A 21,947-nucleotide genomic window follows, 5' to 3' on the forward strand; every position below is an offset into this window, starting at 1 on the left:
ATGTATGTATGTGTGTCTGACACTGTATGTTTCTGACATTGTGTATTTATTAATGTGTGTCTGATAATAGGAATCTGTGTATGTGTGTGCCTGATATTGTGTATATGTGTGTCCAGCAGTGTGGATCTGTGTATTCTGGAATGGTGTATGGGTTTAACTGTATCTGCATGTGGCAATTAGTGTGTATCAAGGCGGGGCCATTCATTTTTTGTTGTTGAGATTTCTGATGCCAACCCAACATCCATGACTCCAAACTAAACAGACCCACAAACATAAGCCCCACGAACAAGAGACTGGCATACCCCTTTTTATCCCAGCCTGAGAGAAGCTCTCGGTGACTTAGATGACGGGAGACAATGGAAAGGGGGGGAGGCCCGCAGTGACCTGCGGGTCGGAGGGAGGGGGCGAACATAAACGAAAGGGCATTCGCCCACCACCGCTCCTCGTCCACTGATAGAGACGCCAGGAGTGGGGGAACAGTCAAACCCTCACATGATAACACACACACACACACATCAGCTAACTGTGGACAAGGTCCCCTGCCCTGCAAAGGGCTGGCCCGGGATGGGAGGCCAAGAGGCAAAGTAGTCCCCAGCAGCTTGAGGGGCAGAGAGATGGTCCCAGTCATTAGCGATAACGCTTAATTATCACCCCCCCTTTCAGGGACACAGTCACACAGAAAGCAGACCCCCGGGTTTGGGTCGTCCCTGAAGCTCACCCTGGGGGGGGCCCGAACAACCAAGGGAACCCCCGCTGGAATAATGGGATGCAGTGGGCGCTGTTACCATGACTGGACTATACATTGTTACTTGTAAACTGTTGTATCCAGAATTGTCAGCAACTTGTATACCATTAAAAAAAAAAATATGTACCGGTACTTTGGAAAACGTTAAAATAAAGAATGTAAAAAAATAAATAAAAAAATACCAACAACATTATTGGGGCAAGAAACCCCGCACCACAGTAGTTATGAAAAAGTGTAGAATAAAATTTCTTACCAGTCTGCATTTTACTGGAACTTTGAGCACTCTCCTCCTGATCTGCAAGGTTATCTGTTTCAACAGGGAACAAGAAAAATAACTTTAAATGTAGAGGTGTTTTTCTCCTTATTTTTTCTAAAAAGGTTAAATATCCTCTGTACCACATATTCTGTGTTTATATGTAGTCAAAGCATATCGTGTGTATGTAAATACACATTCAAGCGGGAGTCTTCTTAGTTACCAAGGCCCTCCAATGTTAGTTATTTTTGCCATGTTTTTCAATTGCACAGTGCACATTCATGAGACGATTTTTTATTTTATTAGCATATGATTATCAGCTATGCACTTAAGCTCAGCTTCCAGTAGCTATACTTGGTATATTTATCTGCAGCTTTGGATAAAACAATATGATCAATAGTGAAAACATACAGATTTTAATCAGATCTAAAATACAGGGGTGGCAGGTTTCTAGCGCATTAGTTAAGTGTTGGAGACAGCGCAGACAACCCAAACCAGAGTCTCTCTGTTGTGGCCCAATAAAAGATGTGTGTGATGAAAGAAGGTAGTAGCACCTTAAGGAATTCTCAGATGTTGATAGATATGTAATGAAATTAAAACAAGACTTTTCTACTGAGCCTAAAAACATATTGCTTTGGCAGTGAACCTGAGCCCTGTGGACTAAGCAAAACCTCTATTTTGGTCCACAGCAGTGAGTACCTTTCCAATACTTTTATTGTTGTTTATTTATAACAGCGAGCACTATATTTTTTATTCTACATTTTCTACATAATACACAATTAAATCCTCAAACAGACAACAAGATCCTTAAGTGAGGATTAATATCACGTTCTGCTGCTTTCTGGGAGCCTTTAAGAGGCTCCATACACTATGAGTGTTTTTCCAATTTTTTTCTATTCTACCTCAATATCCAAATATACTACATAAGATTGGGATTTGTTTTATGTTTATTTTGCATACTCCTTGGAGCACTTGCTTTTGGATTAAAGAACACATAGATATCCCAGGCGGGGATTGTACCACCTAGGCGCATTAAAGTAGAGCTAACTTAAGCTCTATACACTGCAAGTGCATTTCCTTTTTTCTTCTACCAACTTGCACTAGATACTGTACTTTATTTTGCTGTATGTTCTTTTTGTATTTTATTGCATGGTTATTAAAGGAACACTATAGTCACCTAAATTACTTTAGCTAAATAAAGCAGTTTTAGTGTATAGATCATTCCCCTGCAGTCTCACAGCTCAATTCACTGTCATTTAGGAGTTAAATCAATTTGTTTCTGTTTATGCAGCCCTAGCCACACCTCCCCTGGCTATGACTGACAGAGCCTGCATAAAAAAAACAAAAAACACTGGTTTCACTTTCAAACAGATGTAATTTACCTTAAATAATTGTATCTCAATCTCTAAATTGAACTTTAATCACACACAGGAGGCTCTTGCAGGGTCTAGCAAGCTATTAACATAGCTGGGGATAAGAAAATCTTAATTAAACAGAACTTGCAATAGAGAAAGCCTAAATAGGGCTCTCTTTACAGGGCTCTAAAGTAAGTTAACATTATTTGAAAATCAAATATATTTTTTACATGCAGGAGTCACAATCAGGGAATGGGGTGGCTAGGGCTGCGTAAATGGAAACAAACATGATTTAACTCATAAATGGCAGAGAATTGTGCACTGAGACTACAGTGGCATGATCTATACACCAATATTGATGCCTACAATAACCATTTAATGTGGAAAAGTGTAAAATCCACATAAGTGGTCACCACTAACTCTTGTAATAGAACCAGAAGGATGGCAAAATAGTGCTAGCAGTACTTCAAAAGTAATTAGAACCAAAATCCATTCCAGAAGATTTGAAAAAAAAAAAACTGTTTTAAGTGAGGAAAAGAAGGGTTAAATTCTGGCTTTACTGGCAGAGGGATACAGTGAGCATCAGGTTGCTTCATACTCACAATTTCAGAGATGGCAGTTCACAAGAACAAGGTCAAGTAGCAGATATTGGGGACAACAAACCTACGAAAATAACTAATTACTGATTGGGACGACTGGGATGACCTTAAGATAAATTCAGATGTCACTGGGGTGAAGTGCAGGGTGTGGACAGTTTGAAACAGGCTCGTAAGGGCAAGACTGAAGTCATAGACAACTAGAAAAGCCCTTCATCAATGAGAATCAAAGATGAGCCACATTGAAGTTTGCAAAAGACCATAAGGATTGGACTAGAGTGAGGTCACCTTCTCCCATGAGTCCATATTTCAGCTTTTCCCAGCATCTGGTCATCTAATGATTAGATAGAGACCTGGAGAGGCCTACAAGCCACAGTGTCTTTTGCTCACTGTTAAATTTGGTGCAGGATAGGTGACAATATGGGGGTGCTACAACAAGGCTGAAATCTGTCATATTCATCTTTGTGAATAATGCATGAATCAAGCCATGTGCAAGGTTATCTTGGATGAAAACAGGATTCCTTCTGCTCTGACATTGTTCCACAACTCTGAAGAGTGCTTATTCCACCAGGACAATGTTCCATGCCACACAGCCAGGATTGAGGATCACCAGATCGAGATACTCTCATGGCCAGCCTAATCTCCAGACTATCTTTGATTAAGAGGCAGATGGATGGGCACAAGCCATCAAACAAATCTGAACTGCTTGAATTTTAGTGCCGGGAGTAGCATGAGGTCACTCTACAAGAATGTAAAAAAACTGGTGGAGAGCATGCCATGAGGCATAAAAACAGTCACTAAAAGTCAGGGTTATTTCTACAAATACTGATTTCTTAACTCTTCCTAAGTTAGAACATTAATATTGTGTTTTATAAAAAAATAAATATAAACATTTTCTGTTTGCATTATTTGATCTCTGAAAACCCTGCCATTTCTTTATTTTGACTAGTTGTCATAATCTGCAAATTGATGCTGAAAATTACAATATTTTTATTTAAAACTCGAGAGAAATGTTGACAGTAGTTTATAGAATAACATGAAAATGTTAATTTTACTCAAACACATACCTTTAAATAGTAAAACAAAACATATGATAATTTTGCAGTGGTCTCTTAATCCCCCCCCCCCCCCCCCCCCCCAGAGCTGTATATACACACACTTACCTAATCACAACTGTTTTTATGTCTTATCCATTTAATTTGGAGTATATGTTAACTTTTTTTTTTGTAATGTAGAGTTACTGTGCTGGCAGGGGATGTATAAGAATTCCACAAGTTTAAACTCTCAAACTCATCATGCACTTCAAAAGGCTGTGAAAGCAACTAAAAAAAAAAAAAAACTTTGAATGGCAAGTCTTTGGTTTGTAGAGTGTGAATATAAAAAAATCCCAATGATAATAAAGATTTCTAAGCGGCATCAAGGCTGTTATTTGTTACCAAAACATACACAATATAAAAGAAACACTCAGTAAGCTGGTCAGGTACAAGTTAAGAAACAGCCAAGATACATTGCAAAGTAAAGTCTGAATGATTAATCAATTATATATTCTGTAATGGATACTGCTATGTTGCCCTTGAACAATTCAAATGTCAATTTCATTTAGAAGGCCAAATATTTGCTACTTGCTATATGTATACAGAGTATAGTAATCTAAAATTAATACAATTAGACATTAAATGGTCATCCAGTCTATCTGGGATTACACAAAGAGATAGATGCAATTGAGGCTGATTAAATCCAAAGAAGAATTGTGGTTAGTTCTCCAACATGTTTTGAACAACCTATTTACAGAGTTCCTAACAAAACTGTATGCAAGTGTACACAGAAGAATTGATGGTGTTTTGAATGCAAAGGGTGGTCCCAACAAATATTGATTTGATTGAGATTTTTCTTCTGTCCACTTAAAGCGACACTGTCATGCCGAATCCCGTTTTTTTTTTTTAACCCCCCTCCTGCCTCCACTACATCCAATTGACCCCCTAGTCACCCCCAAATGCCCCTAAGCCCCCCAGATTACCTATTTATTAATCTGTATTTTCTGCCCCGATCTATATTCAGGGCGCGACCATCTTTGTGTGGGTAGGTGAAGTCCCTGTGGGACACGTCATCTGCCCACACTAGATAGCACTGAGATTCCCGCACATGCCCAGTGAAACACTTGGACATGCGAACGGGAATTTCATCTATTCATTCATCAGACAGACGAATGAATGAATAGAAAAATCAGACGAACAAACAAACACTGTGTATCAGTGTTCGTTTGTTCGTTCAGTTTATTACAAGGAGGGAGCTACCGGCGTGCAGCTCCCTCCTTGTAATATGTAAAGACAGAAGCAGCAGGGAGCAGTGCTCCCCACCACTTCATAAGCCCCCCAGGTCCCCCCTCACTCTATGGGGGTCAATATGACACCCATAATAGCAGTGGCGGATCCAGAGCCTAATCTCGGGAGGGGCACTTGTAGATTATTTAAATAAATAATCCAGACACAATAACCACTACAGCTCAGTGTAGTGGTTATAGTGCCAATAATGCCAAGACCCCCTCGCAGAGTAAGTAGTCAAACTGTTTAAGAACTGTTTGACAACTTACCTGAGGTCCTCTGGGAAATGGGGCTGTAGTAGGGCAGAGGAGCAGTGGTATGTGTGAGTGGTGCAATGTGTGAGGGGTGCAGTGTGTGTGTGTGTGAGGTGTGAGGGGGACAGTGTATTAGCAGTGTGTGTGTGTGAAGGTTGCAGTGTGTACGTGAGGGCGGCACTTTCATATGTCAGGGGTGCAGTGTGTGTGTGGGTCAGTATGTGTGTGTGACAGTTACAGTGTGTGTGTGGGGCAATGTATGTGTGTGGGGGCATTGTGTGTATGGGGGGCAGTGTGTGTATGTGGGGGCAATGTGTGTGTATGGGGGGCAGTGTGTGTATGTGGGGGCAATGTGTGTGTATGGGGGGCAGTGTATGTGTATATGGGTGCAATGTGTTTATGGGGGGCAGGGGCAATGTGTGTGTGTATGGGGCAGGGGCAATGTGTGTGTGTGGGGGGGTCAGGGGCAATGTGTGTGTGTATGGGGGGCAGGGGCAATGCGTGTGTGTATGGGGGGCAGGGGCAATGCGTGTGTGTATGGGGGGCAGGGGCAATGTGTGTGTGTGTATGGGGGGCAGGGGCAATGTGTGTGTGTGTATGGGGGGCAGGGGCAATGTGTGTGTGTGTATGGGGAGCAGGGGCAATGTGTGTGTGTGTATGGGGAGCAGGGGCAATGTGTGTGTGTGTGCGGGGAGCAGGGGCAATGTGTGTGTGTGTGCGGGGAGCAGGGGCAATGTGTGTGTGTGTGCGTGTATGGGGGGCAGGGGCAATGTGTGTGTATATGGGGGGCAGGGGCAATGTGTGTGTGTATGGGGGGCAGGGGCAATGTGTGTGTGTATGGGGGGCAGGGGCAATGTGTGTGTGTGTGTATGGGGGCAGGGGCAATGTGTGTGTGTGTGTATGGGGGCAGGGGCAATGTGTGTGTGTGTATGGGGAGCAGGGGCAATGTGTGTGTGTGTGTATGGGGGGCAATGTGTGTGTATGGGGGGCAGTGTATGTGTATATGGGTGCAATGTGTTTATGGGGGGCAGGGGCAATGTGTGTGTGTATGGGGCAGGGGCAATGTGTGTGTGTGGGGGGGTCAGGGGCAATGTGTGTGTGTATGGGGGGCAGGGGCAATGCGTGTGTGTATGGGGGGCAGGGGCAATGCGTGTGTGTATGGGGGGCAGGGGCAATGTGTGTGTGTATGGGGGGCAGGGGCAATGTGTGTGTGTGTATGGGGGGCAGGGGCAATGTGTGTGTGTGTATGGGGGGCAGGGGCAATGTGTGTGTGTGTATGGGGGGCAGGGGCAATGTGTGTGTGTGTATGGGGAGCAGGGGCAATGTGTGTGTGTGTATGGGGAGCAGGGGCAATGTGTGTGTGTGTATGGGGAGCAGGGGCAATGTGTGTGTGTGTGCGGGGAGCAGGGGCAATGTGTGTGTGTGTGCGGGGAGCAGGGGCAATGTGTGTGTGTGTGCGGGGAGCAGGGGCAATGTGTGTGTGTGTGCGTGTATGGGGGGCAGGGGCAATGTGTGTGTATATGGGGGGCAGGGGCAATGTGTGTGTGTATGGGGGGCAGGGGCAATGTGTGTGTGTATGGGGGGCAGGGGCAATGTGTGTGTGTGTGTATGGGGGCAGGGGCAATGTGTGTGTGTGTGTATGGGGGCAGGGGCAATGTGTGTGTGTGTATGGGGAGCAGGGGCAATGTGTGTGTGTGTGTATGGGGGGCAGGGGCAATGTGTGTGTATGTGTATGGGGGGCAGGGGCAATGTGTGTGTGTGTGTGTGTGTGTGTGTGTGTGTATGGGGGGCAGGGGCAATGTGTGTGTAGAAGAAGGATGGGGGGGCTTTTTTTTTTTAATGTGTGTGTGTTTTTTTTTACATTTAATTAAAATTAATATATAATTTATGTCCCCCCTCCCTTCTTACCTTTACTGGGAGGAGGGGGGACATCTTTCGTTCCCTGGTGGTCCAGGTGGGTTCATTGGTGGTTCCAGTGGTAGGAGTGAACTCTAGCCCGCGCTCCAGGGCTAGAGTTCACTCTCGCGAGATTTGGAGCGTTGCCGTGGTAACCGCGGCAACGCTCCAAATCTCACGAGAGGAGGACCCGGAGGAGCTGCTGGTAACAGCTCCCGGGTCCTCTCTCCCTCCCCTGCCGGTCGGCTGTCAGTAATGTGCCTGCAGACCGGGGAGGGAGATCACTGATCTCCCTCCCCGGTCTGCAGGCACAATGCAGGGCTGGCACTTGGGCAATGTCAGCCCTGCATTAGCCGGCAGGGGAGAATCTCGGGGGGGGGGGGGGGGGGCAATTGCCCCGTTGCCCCCCCCCCCCGGATCCGCCACTGCATAATAGTATAAAGGAGAATAAAATCTCCCCAATGCCCCTACTCGCGGCATGTCTACTAAACAGTAAGCAGCCTGTGGTTGCTCACTGTAAAATAAAATCCCTACTATCCGTCCCCCACCCCTGCGAGGCGGGTGGGGGCCATAAATTACAATGGGGGGATGGGGACCTACTGTCCTCCCCCCCGCCCCCACCCTTGAGCGGCAGGTGGGGCCATAATGATAATGAGGGGAGGGACCTACTGTCCTCCCCCCCCAGGCCCCCACCCCTGTGCGGCGGGTGGTGGCCATAACGATAATGGGGGGGGGGACCTACTGTCCTCCTACCCCAGGTCCCCACCCCTGTGTGGCGGGTGGTGGCCATAACGATAATGGGGGGGACCTACTGTCCTCCCCCCTCAGGCCCCCACCCCTGTGCGGCGGGTGGGGGAACCTACTGTCTCCCCCCTGGGCGGCGGGTGGGGGCCATAAAGATAACGAGGGGGGGGGGACCTACTGTCCTCCCCCAGCCGCCACCCCTGGGCGGCGGGTGGGGGCCATAATGATAATGATGGGGGGGAGACACCTACTGTCCTCCCCCCCCCGGCCCCCACCCCTGGGCGGCGGGTGGGGGCCCTAAATCAAATAACCCCCCCTCCATCAAAGGTGACTAGGGGTTCCCAAGCACCTAGTCACCCACCCCCCACCCAAATAAAAAAGCCCCTACCTACCCCCCCTCACCCTAAAAAATAGTGAGGGGGGAATAAAATTACTACCCTGTAAATAAAATTAAACTTACCATTCGACGTCTTCTTTTTTCTGAAATCTTAATTTTTCAGCCCCAAAAAGGCAAATAAAAATTCATTATACCCGTCGAACTTAAAATAAAATAAAAAACCTGAGCGCAAAAAAAAAAAAACGGACGAAAAAGAAAAAACCCGAGCGCAAAAAAATAACCCATCTTCACCCCTTGAGGGCTCCGCGCAGACTGAGCTCCGCAGGGCGGGGGAAGGCTTATAAAGCCTTGCCCCGCAATTAGGCTAAGAACACTCTGATTGATGGGTTTAAGCCAATCAGAGTGCTCTTTGTCATTTTACACAGCGTGGGAAAGTTCTTTGGAATTTTCCCACGCTGTGTAAAATGACAAAGAGCACTCTGATTGGCTTAAACCAAGCAATCAGAGTGTTCTTATACTAATTACAGGGCGGGGCAAGGCTTTATAAGCCTTCCCCCGGAGCCCTCCATGGGTGAAGATGGATTAATTTATTGAGCATCTGGTTTTTTCTTTTTCGTCTGGAATTTTTTTTGCGCTCGGGTTTTTTTATTTTATTTTAAGTTCGACGGGTATGATGGCTTTTTATTTGGCCTTTTTTGGGGCTGAAAAATGAAGATTTTAGAAAAAAGAAGACGTTGAATAGTAAGTTGAATTTTACTTTACTGGGTAGTAATTTTATTCCCCCCTCACTATTTTTTAGGGTGAGGGGGGTAGGTAGGGGCTTTTTTATTTGGGTGGGGGGGGGGGGCAAGTAGGGGCTTGGGGACCCCTAGTCACCTTTGATGGGGGGGGGGATTTTCATTTAGGGCCCTCACCCGCCACTCAGGGGTGGGGGCCAGGGGGGACAGTAGGTGTCCCCTCCTTATTGTTTTTTAGGACCCCCACCCACCGCGCAGGGGTGGGGGCAGGGGGGAGGACTTTTTTACTTAGTATTAGTAAATGTGGCTGAAACACCAATTTAGGTCTTTCAGCCTTTTAGTAGATCACTCCCTGATACCGTGGGAATCAGCGAGTTATCTACTAAGCGGCTGCAAGATGCAGCCACAGCAATGAATAGGATCGGAGTTTCATTCATTACAAAGTCCCGAATTGCGTTCTAACACGAATGGAGAAACTGTTGGAATGCAATTCGGCAGTTTTGCCGGCGTCCTCTCTAAGTGACAGGAAGCATCGCGGGAACAGATAGGAAAGCAAAGGATCATGGGAAAATTGCTGTGACCACCGGAAACTAAGCACACTTTGCTCCTCCGCTGGTCACTGCGTAGGAAACCTCCATAAGAGAAATAGTCCCTACTTTGTCTTATGTTTTAAAGAAAACTAGAGCAGATAGGAAGAAAAGAAGAACAGATCCTGAGAGAGGGAGAGAAGAGGAATATTTGGGGGAAAGGTAAGTTCGGCATGACAGTGCCGCTTTAATTTGCATTTTGTTGTTAACGGATAACAATTTCTCATTTATTTAAAACTTTGGCACAGTAGTGTGTGTGTTATATATATATATTAGCTCAGACAATCTTGTATCTTACACTAAGTGGGCCCATGTAACTGAGCATATTCTGTAAAAGTACTTGGAGAGGCAGTAGAACATGTACCCTTCTAGTATACACCATACTCCCTAGCAGGAAGGCTAAAAGGGGGCAGGCCAGGGATACAAATTACATCACCGGGACTGTTGGGAGGGCAAACCTGCACAGAAAGATTACAGAGAATTAGCAGGTCAGGCTTGTGTGCATGCCTGCCAATCAAGCAGGCCACCCCACCATGGACAGACCATGCAAGGAGTACTGTTTCCAACAAAGAAAAAAGGCAAATTACTCAAAATTAGATCTTCGCTCCTAGTAAGCACACTAGTAATTTGCTTGACAACACATTTATACCTGCTACATTCATCTCAAGTTCTAAAGCCAGCCGGGAGCTGGTCTAGGTGGAGGGAATTTGGAACTATAGGAGCTCTAAGTGACCTCCCCTGTGTGTTTGAGACAAATACCAATCTAGATGGAAATAGTTTTTTATTTTCTGTTATGGGCTTGCAACAACAATAATTCTTACATCTATGAGTTTTTTGCAATTTATCAATATTATCTCACACTTCCTACCAGAGACCCAATACCGCACATTTCACAGTTCCTTCCAAACGCTTTAAGTTGCTCTAACCATATTTAGACTCCTGTATGGTACTCTTTCGCCATTCTGCATATATACAATAGACAACATTATTAATCTCTGGGATATTATCAATATTTCTTTGGATTTTACCCTGGCAGACAATGGTATCCTGACTGCTAATGGTCACTTGGCAAATCACAAGGATCCACTATCTATAAGGAGATGCAGACAAATGGTATATTAGCCAGTTAGTTTACAGTGAAGCTAGACTTAGAGGCAACTCATGTGTGGCGTTTCACACATGGGCGTCCACAGGAATTTTTCCGGTGGGGAGGAATTGTAATGACATCCATGCTTGGTCCCTTTTTGACAGTGTCATGAAAGGGAAGGGGCATAGTTATTATCACATAAAGAAGGGGTTAAAAGCGTTTTCACAACTATGGTGTCAGGAATACATGTTTGTATTCCTGACACTATAGTGTTCCTTTAAGCAAATTAAAGGAACATTCTGGTCACCATAATAACTTCATTTAAATGAAAATGCTATGATGCCAGGAAGCCCTTGGGTGCTCTCTTTCCTTTAAGGGGTTAAAACGCTCTCAAATGGTTTAACCCCAAAGGCTTCCTCCAGATCTCCACGTTGCTCAGTGGTATTCGGCTTCTGAAACGGAGTGTCAGGAAGTGCAGATTGACGTCAGACATGGGAGCTGCAGATTGGCTTAGAGTACCAGCTGACTGCTCTAGCCAATCAGCGACAACCCTACCCAGTGGCACTCTGTGCTTCCTGACACTCAGTAAATAAAAGTGAACACATTAACACTGATATTTTTTTTTTACCTGGGGACATGAGAAGGTCCAAAGTTTCCCTGCCAGGCCCAGGTACCAAAGCCTTATGATGTGGTGTCCAGAATAAAGTGGAGGGTTCACTTCACTTGTCCTTCCTGCCCCAATCTCATTTTCTTCTCCTTCATTTGACACAGTCCTCTTTTTCTTCTAACACGGTCTTCTCTCCTCCCTGGCTCCTTTGGCTCCTTTACCTTTCTGGTACTTTCTGCTTATTTTGTTCCCCCTTCTGCTTTTTTCTCTTTCTGATACCTTTCTGCTCCTTGCAGACCCTTTCTTCTCCTTCTCCTACTTTACCTTTGTGCTCCTTCTGATTCTTTCTGCTCCTTTACCTTTGTCCTCCTTCTGTCCCGTTCTGCTCCTTGCAGATCCTTCCTGCGCCTTGCTGCCTCTTGCAGACCCTTCTTGCTCCTTGCAGACCCTTCCTGCCAATTTCTGCACCTTCTCCTACTTTACGTTTGTGATCCTTCTGTACCTTCCAGCTCATTGCTGACCCTTCCTGCTCATTTCTGTTCCTTCTCCTACTTTACCATTGTGCTCCTTCTGTCCCTTCCTGCTCCTTGCTGACCCTTTCTGCTCCTTCTACTTTACGTTTGTGCTGCTTTACCTTCCTGCTCCTTGCTGACCCATCCTGCTCCTTGCTGACCCATCCTGCTCATTTCTGTTCCTTCTCCTATTTTACCTTCCTGCTCCTTGCTGACCCTTCCTGTAGGCCAGTGGTAGTCAACCTTTTTCTACCTACCGCCCACTAATGCATCTTTTTGGTTGAAAACATTTCCTTACCGCCCACCAGTTTTCGCGCGAATGCGGAATATTTTTAAGAAAGGAGGGTGTTTTTAAAAAAAATAAATGTACGTACATTTATCTTTTTATTTCTACTTAATGCAGGTTTATAAGGTTTTTAACTTTATAACGTTTAATGAGAAAACAATAAAGTAAATTGAAATTACCTTTACTAGTGATTAATGAGATCCTTGAGGTTGATGCTGCGAGACTAAATATTTGATATCTGGTTTGATTTTCGTAAGGAACAAACGAAGGTCTCTTTCAGTGATATTCAGACGACTTCTCTGTTTGCACATAATATGATTTCTCATTTGTGCGTCAGCTCATCTCCTCTCCCTCCTCAATTCCCCTCCCCACCTTTTTTCCCCTTTTTTCTATTTTTTAACCGTCCTTATAGCAATGCCCAGTAGGAAGGCTGAGTTAGGTAGCCCACTTACTATAGTCCACTATAACATACAGGACACACACACAGGACACACACACAGGACACACACACAGGACACACACACAAAGACACAGACAGGCACACATACAAAGACACAGACAGGCACACATACACACACACATGTATGTGTGCTTGTGTCTTTGTATGTGTGCCTGTCTGTGTCTTTGTATGTGTGTTCTGTGTGTGTGTCCTGTGTGTGTGTCTTGTGTGTGTGTGTCTGTATGTTATAGTGGACTATAGTAAGTGGGCTACCTAGCTCAGCCTTCCTACTGGGCATTGCTATAAGGACGGTAAAAAAAATAGAAAAAAGGGGAAAAAAGGTGGGGAGGGGAATTGAGGAGGGAGAGGAGATGAGCTGACGCACAAATGAGAAATCATATTATGCGCAAACAGAGAAGTCGTCTGAATATCACTGAAAGAGACCTTCGTTTGTTCCTTACGAAAATCGAACCAGATATCAAATATTTAGTCTCGCAGCATATACATACAAACAGACAGGCACACATACAAACAGACATGCACACACACATGCAGACACACACATAAGACATACATAGACACACACACATGCAGACACACATACAATGACACATACATACAAAGACAAGACACACATACATACAGACAGACACATACGACACACACAAGACATACATACAGACACACATACGACACACGCAAGACATACATACAGACACAGACAGGCACACATACAGACACACAAGACACACATACATACACACACAAAGACACAGACAGGCACACATACACACAAGACACATACATACAAACATACAGGCACACATACAAACAGACACACACAGACATGCACACACACATGCAGACACAAGACACACATACAATGACACATACATACAAAGACAAGACACACATACATACAGACAGACAGACACACACACATATATACACAGACAGACACATACACACACACACAAGACATACATACAAAGACACATACAGACAGACACACACACAAGACATACCTACAAAGACACACACACACAAACAAACACACACATTATATTTAAGTCACCCTCCTGTTTCCTACCTTTAAGGTGCAGGAGGGTGACTTTCCCTGGGGTCCAGTGGGGTTCAGTGGTGGCTCAGGTGGATGGGAGTCAGAGTTCCCACTCTGACTCCCTGGTGTTCCTCCCGCGCGGCTCTCAGTTTTAGCTGGGAGGAGTGACCGGGGAATCACTTCCTCCCAGCTCTGATGTCATCACAGGGGGCCCGGTCGCGCTTTTAAAGCGCCCAGCGCTGACCGGGCCCCCTCACAATCCGCATCCATCGGGTGGCCCTGACAGCATGGGCCACCCGATGGACACTTTGGAAGGCGGCCCCAGCGGTTTACCGGGCAGGCCGGAGCCGCAAATGGTCACGGCGGTACCCAGTCGCACGGGTACCGCCGGCTCGCACCCGCCTGATCAACCTGGAAATCCCTACCGCCCACCTGGAATCCTGAAACGCCCACTAGTGGGCGGTAGGGACCAGGTTGACGAACCATGCTGTAGGCTCTCTTCCCCCATCCCTCACTTCCCTGATCTGTAGGCTGCCTCCCCATGCCTCACTTCCCTGATCTATAGGCTACCTCCCCATGCCTCACTTCCCTGATCTATAGGCTACCTCCCCATGCCTCATTTCCCTGATCTATAGGCTGCCTCCCCATGCCTCACTTCCCTGATCTACAGGCTGCCTCCCCATGCCTCACTTCCCTGATCTATAGGCTACCTCCCCATGCCTCACTTCCCTGATCTATAGGCTGCCCCCCATGCCTCACTTCCCTGATCTATAGGCTGCCCCCCATGCCTCACTTCCCTCATCTATAGGCCGCCCCCCCATGCCTCACTTCCCTCATCTATAGGCCGCCCCCCCATGCCTCACTTCCCTGATCTATAGGCCGCCCCCCCATGCCTCACTTCCCTGATCTATAGGCCGCCCCCCATGCCTCACTTCCCTGATCTATAGGCCGCCCCCCCATGCCTCACTTCCCTCATCTATAGGCTGCCCCCCCATGCCTCACTTCCCTGATCTATAGGCCGCCCCCCCATGCCTCACTTCCCTGATCTATAGGCCGCCCCCCCATGCCTCACTTCCCTGATCTATAGGCTGCCCCCCATGCCTCACTTCCCTGATCTATAGGCTGCCCCCCATGCCTCACTTCCCTGATCTATAGGCTGCCCCCCTATGCCTCACTTCCCTGATCTATAGGCTGCCCCCCCTATGCCTCACTTCCCTGATCTATAGGCTGCCCCCCCTATGCCTCACTTCCCTGATCTATAGGCTGCCCCCCCTATGCCTCACTTCCCTGATCTATAGGCTGGCCCCCCTATGCCTCACTACCCTGATCTATAGGCTGCCCCCCCTATGCCTCACTACCCTGATCTATAGGCTCTCTGTCATCCCCACCCCCCCATGCCTCAATTCCCTGATTTGTAGTCTGTCTCTGGCTGCATGTGCTGCTCCCCTGCGGATTCAGTCAGGAGAGAGAAGCTGGAATAAGATGCAGCTTCCAATCCCTGTCTCTCTCCATACACGGTATTGCACTGTGTTCAATCTCATACGAAAAATAGTAGAACAAGCTGAAAAATCCAGGGGGGTGGGGGGGGGTGAGGGGGGGGGGAGGGGGAGGGCCCAAGGGCCACACAGCTTCAGAAGAGGAATTTATATTGTAAACCCTTTGACATGTATCACATTCTTACACAATCAAATTAACCCCTGTCCTGCTAAAATTACAATACCGCCTTTACTAGGTACCCAATTCATGTATGCACTACACCAGGGGTGCTCAAAAGGTAGATCCCTAGATGGTTTAAAACTACAACTTCCATAATGATTTGTCATTCTAAAAGCTCACAAAGCATCATGAGAATTGTAGTTCTACAACATCTGGGGATATACCTTTTGGGCACCCCTGCACTACACAATTCACATTTAATAGCAACATTCTGTGGTGATACAATGAATTGACAAGCATTAACGGCTTACATATTATCCCCTATAACCCTATTATCTTCATATTATGTGCATCTCTCAGTTTGGAGATAGCAAACTTCATTTTAGCACAACGATAACTTGATTTATTATTTCTTATGATTTGTAAGTACTATTTCATTTTTGTTACGGATGTGTCCTTTTAACAGTCAGACACTAATTTTATGATAGAGTACATACTGTACAAAGTAAAACACTATAATAGCTCATTGCATGTGAAGTGCAGTTAACGAAGACTTAAAGAGTTAAAAAGGTACATAAACTGAGATTTTCTTGTTTTTAAAGAATAAATTAAAATATGGTTTGGTGCATTAACCATTTGAGAGTCAAAGGCAATGCACTGAATTACCATCTGTAACTAAAATATTTAAACACATCTGCAACATTGTTAGATTGCAATCTATTAAGGTTCAAAAGAAAAATAGTTTAAAATGTTCAAATTTATGAGTACAACATTAAGATTTACAACAAGACAGTCAATTGTAAAGTCTAAAATGTTGCTATAGCTACTGCATGTATTCCTAAATTCGAACACATGTTCTCAAGGTCTTTATCTACTGATTTCCAAAGTTTGCCTCCTGTTGCGTGAATGTTGATTATAGCAGCAAATCATGCTTTATAAGTGGCCCATTCTGCAAGAGAGGCAATTAAAAAGGTATGTTAGTAAGTTTATAAACCAAGAGAAAAAATTCAAAGTATACTAACCAAAAGCACCTTTTTTTCTCTTCTTCAGCTGAAATAAAGTGAAGAAAATATATATTCCGACAGACACAGATACTGATATGAACAGTTTGAGTAAAAACTTATCAAGTTCAACAGAAGCACTCATAGCCTGTGTCTACATTCATTGGTCCTTGATATTTATAGCACTCATAGCTGGTAGCAGCTGCAATCAAAACCCCTCCTACTGGTGAAAACATAGCATTACGGGATGTGTTAAAGGACATACTTTAAATGCCTCGACAGCTGAAAGGGTAAAAAAAAAAAAAAAAAAAAGACCCAACAAAAAAACCCAAGTCATCTTCCGTGCACTATTAACAGAGAAGCCATGAACGTGACACAGCACTTTCAACTTTCACAATGATTTTTCTTTTCTTAGTGCACGTAACAGAAATATATAGATGTAGTATAATATGGGTACTCACATTCAAATCAAAGTCCATACTATGAAACAGTTCAGCAGATCCAGAAGAATTCATTGGGTATAAGGCTGGTTAACTCATAAATAAGTAAACCCAATTTTTTTATGCAAAATCTTGCTAATGTATTAAAAATATGTAAAAGGGGGCGTGGCCTGGATCTGAACGCGAGCAGTCGCATGTTTTGCTAGCTCCGCAGCTTTTTAGGCCCTCACACAGCTTTACAAGACCCAAATCAACGAAAAATCACGGAGTTGGGAACTTCCTGGATCATGTCCCATCACAAAAGCTAGCGGGCATCCGACAAGCAGGATAAACTGCATTTTTTCAGCAGCAAACAGGGGCAATCGAAAGGGGCCCTGAGACCAGAGGAATCGCAAGATGGCGCCGAGACGGATGGCGAGCAAGGCGCGCACGTGGAGGCCGGGAGCCTGGTACTAACCGCAGAAAGCCTGCAAGCTATGTTCGACAACATGGAGGCTAAGTTGCAAGGTACACTGCAGAGATCATTTACGGAACTACGCACCGAAATTCAAAAACTGGGGTCTCGCACCTCGGAACTGGAAAACATAGTGGAAGCACAAACAGAGGCACACAATCGCCTAAATATAAGAGTGGAGGAAGCATGGGATAAGCTAAATGACTATGAGGCAAAACTTGCCAATATGGAAGATCGCGCAAGACGCAGCAACTTAAGGCTGAGAAATGTACCTGAACAAGTGGGCCCGCAAGATCTACAGGCCTTTGCTACTGGGCTGTTCCGCCACCTGGTACCAGACCTCCCGCAAGACGTCCTGTTGCTGGACCGAATTCATAGAGTTGCAAAACCACAATACTTGCCTGCGGACATCCCGAGAGATGTAGTGCTCAAAATGCATTACTTCCACGCCAAGGAAGCGGTCCTCAAAGCCGGCCGCACACGCACGGACCTGCCTATAGAATATCAGAAAATCAAGGTTTTCGCAGACATCTCCGCCATGATGCTCAAGAAGAGGAAATCCTTCAGCACGATCACGGAACTTCTCAGATCAAATAATATCGCATACAGGTGGGGATACCCGACCAAACTGCTGGTCCACCGCAACGGAACTCTCACAGCTATCATATCCCCAGAAAATGGCCTACAAACCCTGAAAGACTGGGGTATCAACCTGCCTGCATCTCAATCTGAACCAACTCCGGACAATCGCTTGCCCTCAACATGGAAGAAAGCAAGGAAATAAATGGCACCATAATACCAAGAACTTTCCCAAGCTCGCAAGTATCAGATGGCAAAGTTTTTTTTCTCACTCATAGTTGTGTTATAAGTAATGGTTTTGTTCAGTGTTAACTACATTAATGGAGGCCTTGGATTAGCCTTAGCAGGCCGTGAGGCATAACAGATATGAAACGATAGGGTGGGGTGTGGGGCGGTAAATGAGAACCACTTGGCACAAGTCCGGATATAGCCAGGTGGGGGCGAGATGCCATTCAACGTCAATCGACCCCGATAGATGTAGTAGAAAGCGCCAACTTTATTTAACGCTGGGAAAGTAAACCGCCGGGCACAACGCCTCAACCACCCCAAGGCCTCACGGAAAATCCCTCCATAATTGCAGAGAATAGAGAACTAGCAAGTAAATGTAATGTATTGAATAGACAAATATGTATAGGGTCTATAAAAAATTTTATTGAGTCAGCGAGGGCCAGCCTCGCGGTAGCAACATCCACCAGGATCGAAGCTTTTAGCTCTGACCCCCAGGGTTCCCCCCATGGGAACCTAGCCACTGTTTTGGCATTATTGTTTTCACTTGTAATTGTGTTGCAAAATAGTGATGTTAATTATTATGTCATTTTTTTTTTCATTGTTATGACACCTTCCTCACCCCTCACATGGGCCTAGTGGGTGGCCCAACCACTTACAACGACTTATATGGTAACAGGTATGCAGCATTCCCAAACCTGGAGCTGGACTCCGGAATGGGCTACACGATAGGTGCCCAAAGGAGAATGAAAAAGGGGATCTGCCTGGCTCGAAATGGCTGGGGAAGGCAGAGCCCTCGTTTAGAACTACTTCCATTTGCAATGTACAGACACTTCCCTTACATGACACCCTTGACACCTAACCTTACATGAGGTTATATAGTCATAACGTGAGGGGACTCAACCTCCCAGTACAAAGACATCTCCTGGAGAGGGATATCAGGGCTCAAGACGCAGACATCGTGTGTTTACAAGAGACGCACTTTAGGGGAACGACACACCCACGCCCTCTAACCTCTTTATATCCACACCAGTTCCACTCCACGGCGGCTACCAAATCTAGAGGGGTATCCACCTACATAAGCAGAAAGGTAGCCTTTGATCTAATCTTGGAAGACATAGACAAGGAAGGTAGATATACCATTATAGTAGGGCGCATAAACCACGTTTTATACACGATAGCCAATGTTTACGCTCCTAACACCAATCAGAGAAACTTTCTACATAAAATAATAGGCAAAGTATCGAACATACAGCAGGGAACGACAATTATCTGTGGGGACCTAAACCACGTCCTGAACCCAACTCTCGACACTACCCTTTCCCAGCATAGCCCTCGATATAGGCCACTAAAAAGACAATGTGCAGCCCTGGTAAAATTACTGACCTGCACCACTATTACGATGCATGGCGAGTAAAACATGCTGAAGACAGAGAATATACCTATCATTCGTCAGTCCATAATACATACTCCAGAATTGATGGGTTTCTGGTGGGGGGGGCGGACTTAGAGCGGATAATAGACAGCAAGGTGGGACAGATAGTATGGTCTGACCATGCCCCCGTGGAATTAATTCTAAAAGACAAATATGATTTTAAACACAAAAGCCCCTGGCGCCTAAACGAAACCCTCCTCACAGATACCACCTTTTCAAATACGATGCACAACTCTCTTGAAACCTATTTTAGGGAAAACGCAAGCCCCTCGCTGTCACACCACACTATATGGCAGGCTCATAAAGCGGTAGCAAGGGGAATGCTCATAAAACAAGCATCACATATAAAACGCAAAATACATACTAAAGTGCTAGAGTGGCAAAAAGAGATGTACTCCCTGACGGTCCAAAACCAGATTAACCCGACCACACAGCTGAAAAATCAAATATCCCAGATACGACACAACCTGCGCCAACATGCGCTTGACAAAGTGGGATACAATTTAAGAAGAATGAGGGCAACGCAATACTCCCAGGGGAATAGAGCAGGGAGGCTATTGGCATCGAGGTTAAAAAAACAACAGCTGGCACAGAAAATAGCGTACTTAAACACCAGATCAGGAGGGAAAGTTCTAACCCCCATAGACATCGGAAATGAGTTTGCACAATAGGCACTCAGGCCTTTATAATCTCAAACATGACCCGTCCACACACAATCCATTGGATACAGAGATTTCAGCTTATCTGGATAGTGTACAGCTCCCCACTCTGACAGCTCAACAACAAGACACACTGGCGAAGCCGATTACCGCAGAGGAGGTTAGAGACACAATTAAGACCCTACCGAGAGCTAAAGCCCCGGGCCCGGACGGCTTCGCAAATTCCTATTATCATAAGTTTGGGGAGGTTCTAGCACCACACTTAGCGGCGGTGTTCAACGAAGCAGTACAAACAGGGGCACTACCTGGAGAGATGCAGGTTGCCCATATTATCACTCTTCCCAAACCAGGCAAACAACCGACATGCCCACAGAACTTCAGACCAATCTCGCTCCTCAACACGGACGTCAAACTCCTCGCCAAACTATTTGCACTGAGACTGGGTCCCATACTACCCCATATTATACATGACGACCAGGTGGGGTTTGTGAGGGGCCGACAGGGAGCAGATAATACAAGAAAGGTCCTTAGCCTCATGTACAGCCTCAGGGCGACAAATTCTGGAGGGGGGGTGTTGTTGTCCTTGGACGCAGAAAAGGCTTTTGACCGGCTGGGATGGGGGTTCCTGGAGGCGACCCTGCGTAGGTTTCGGACTCCCGGGGGGCTTCATCTCGGCGGTCAGGGCCTTGTACTCGGCACCAGCGGCCCAAGTCCTAAATTCAGGGTTTGTATCTAACAAAATCAAAATAACTAATGGGACAAGGCAGGGGTGCCCCCTCTCGCCGCTGTTGTATGTGATGGCACTGAAGCCCTTGGCGTCGGCTATAAGGGCACACCCATCCATTCATGGAGTGCGAGTAGGGGACAGGGAATATACCCTTAACCTCTTTGCGGACGACATACTTCTAACGTTGACGCAACCACAAATTTCTCTACCAAACTTATTAATGTGTATACAAGACTATAATAGAGTATCATACTACAAGCTTAACCTAATGAAAACACAGGCGCTGGGCATCGATCTTCCGGGTCAACTCTTGCAGACCCTAAAAGACTCCTTCAACTTCGACTGGAGGGATGATTATATAACGTTTCTAGGTATTAAGGTGGCTAGGTCAACACACCTAATGAAATAATACAAACACTTCACCAATGGGGAAGTGACTTCCACTCCTGGCACGGGCGAATAGCGGCATTCAAAATGTCGCTACTCCCCAAATTGCAATATCTGTTTCGAACACTACAGATTCCCATCCCCAAACAATACACACTAGCCCTACAGAAACACGTCACAAGATTCATCTGGGCAAATAAAAAACCCAGAGTGGCACTCCAAGTACTCAAGAAGCCAATACAACAAGGGGGAATGAATCTCCCTGACATAAATTTATACTACAAGGCCGCACTCCTCTCCACAGTAGCAACCACACACAAGACTGCTTCAATACCCCAATGGGTAACTATAGAATCACATTGGGCGTGCAAAGCGGGACTGCACCACCTGTTCTGGGTACCAAAAAGACTACGGCCTGACACACCATACATATTAGAACAGACCAAGCTGCTACTAAATACGTGGGATACACACCGAGTACACCTTAGCGGCCCACTGATACCATCCCTAGCCACAACAATGTATAGCATCCATTTGAGAAACCAGACATTTGATCATAGCATATGGG

At 45.8% G+C, this 21,947-nt stretch overlaps 1 protein-coding gene across 2 annotated transcripts in view; it reads right to left on the reverse strand.

Moving 5' to 3' along the window:
* The window catches only part of PFKM (phosphofructokinase, muscle), a 103,422-nt gene extending 86,792 nt beyond the window's left edge, over window positions 1-16,630 (reverse strand). The window contains exons 1-2 of one of the 2 annotated variants that reach the window (XM_063428165.1): window positions 16,495-16,630; window positions 999-1,052 (exon numbers count right to left, since the gene is read on the reverse strand). In XM_063428165.1, coding sequence (XP_063284235.1) covers window positions 999-1,052; window positions 16,495-16,618 — 178 coding nt within the window. In that variant the 5' untranslated portion in view covers window positions 16,619-16,630. Of the gene's footprint in view, window positions 1-998; window positions 1,053-2,955; window positions 3,064-16,494 lie in introns of those variants that run through there. The other variant, XM_063428167.1, reaches the window with a different exon arrangement.
* Window positions 16,631-21,947: the final 5,317 nt, after the last annotated feature.

Source organism: Pelobates fuscus, chromosome 1 (genome assembly GCF_036172605.1).
Source record: "Pelobates fuscus isolate aPelFus1 chromosome 1, aPelFus1.pri, whole genome shotgun sequence".
NCBI classification, from domain to species: Eukaryota; Metazoa; Chordata; class Amphibia; order Anura; family Pelobatidae; genus Pelobates; species Pelobates fuscus.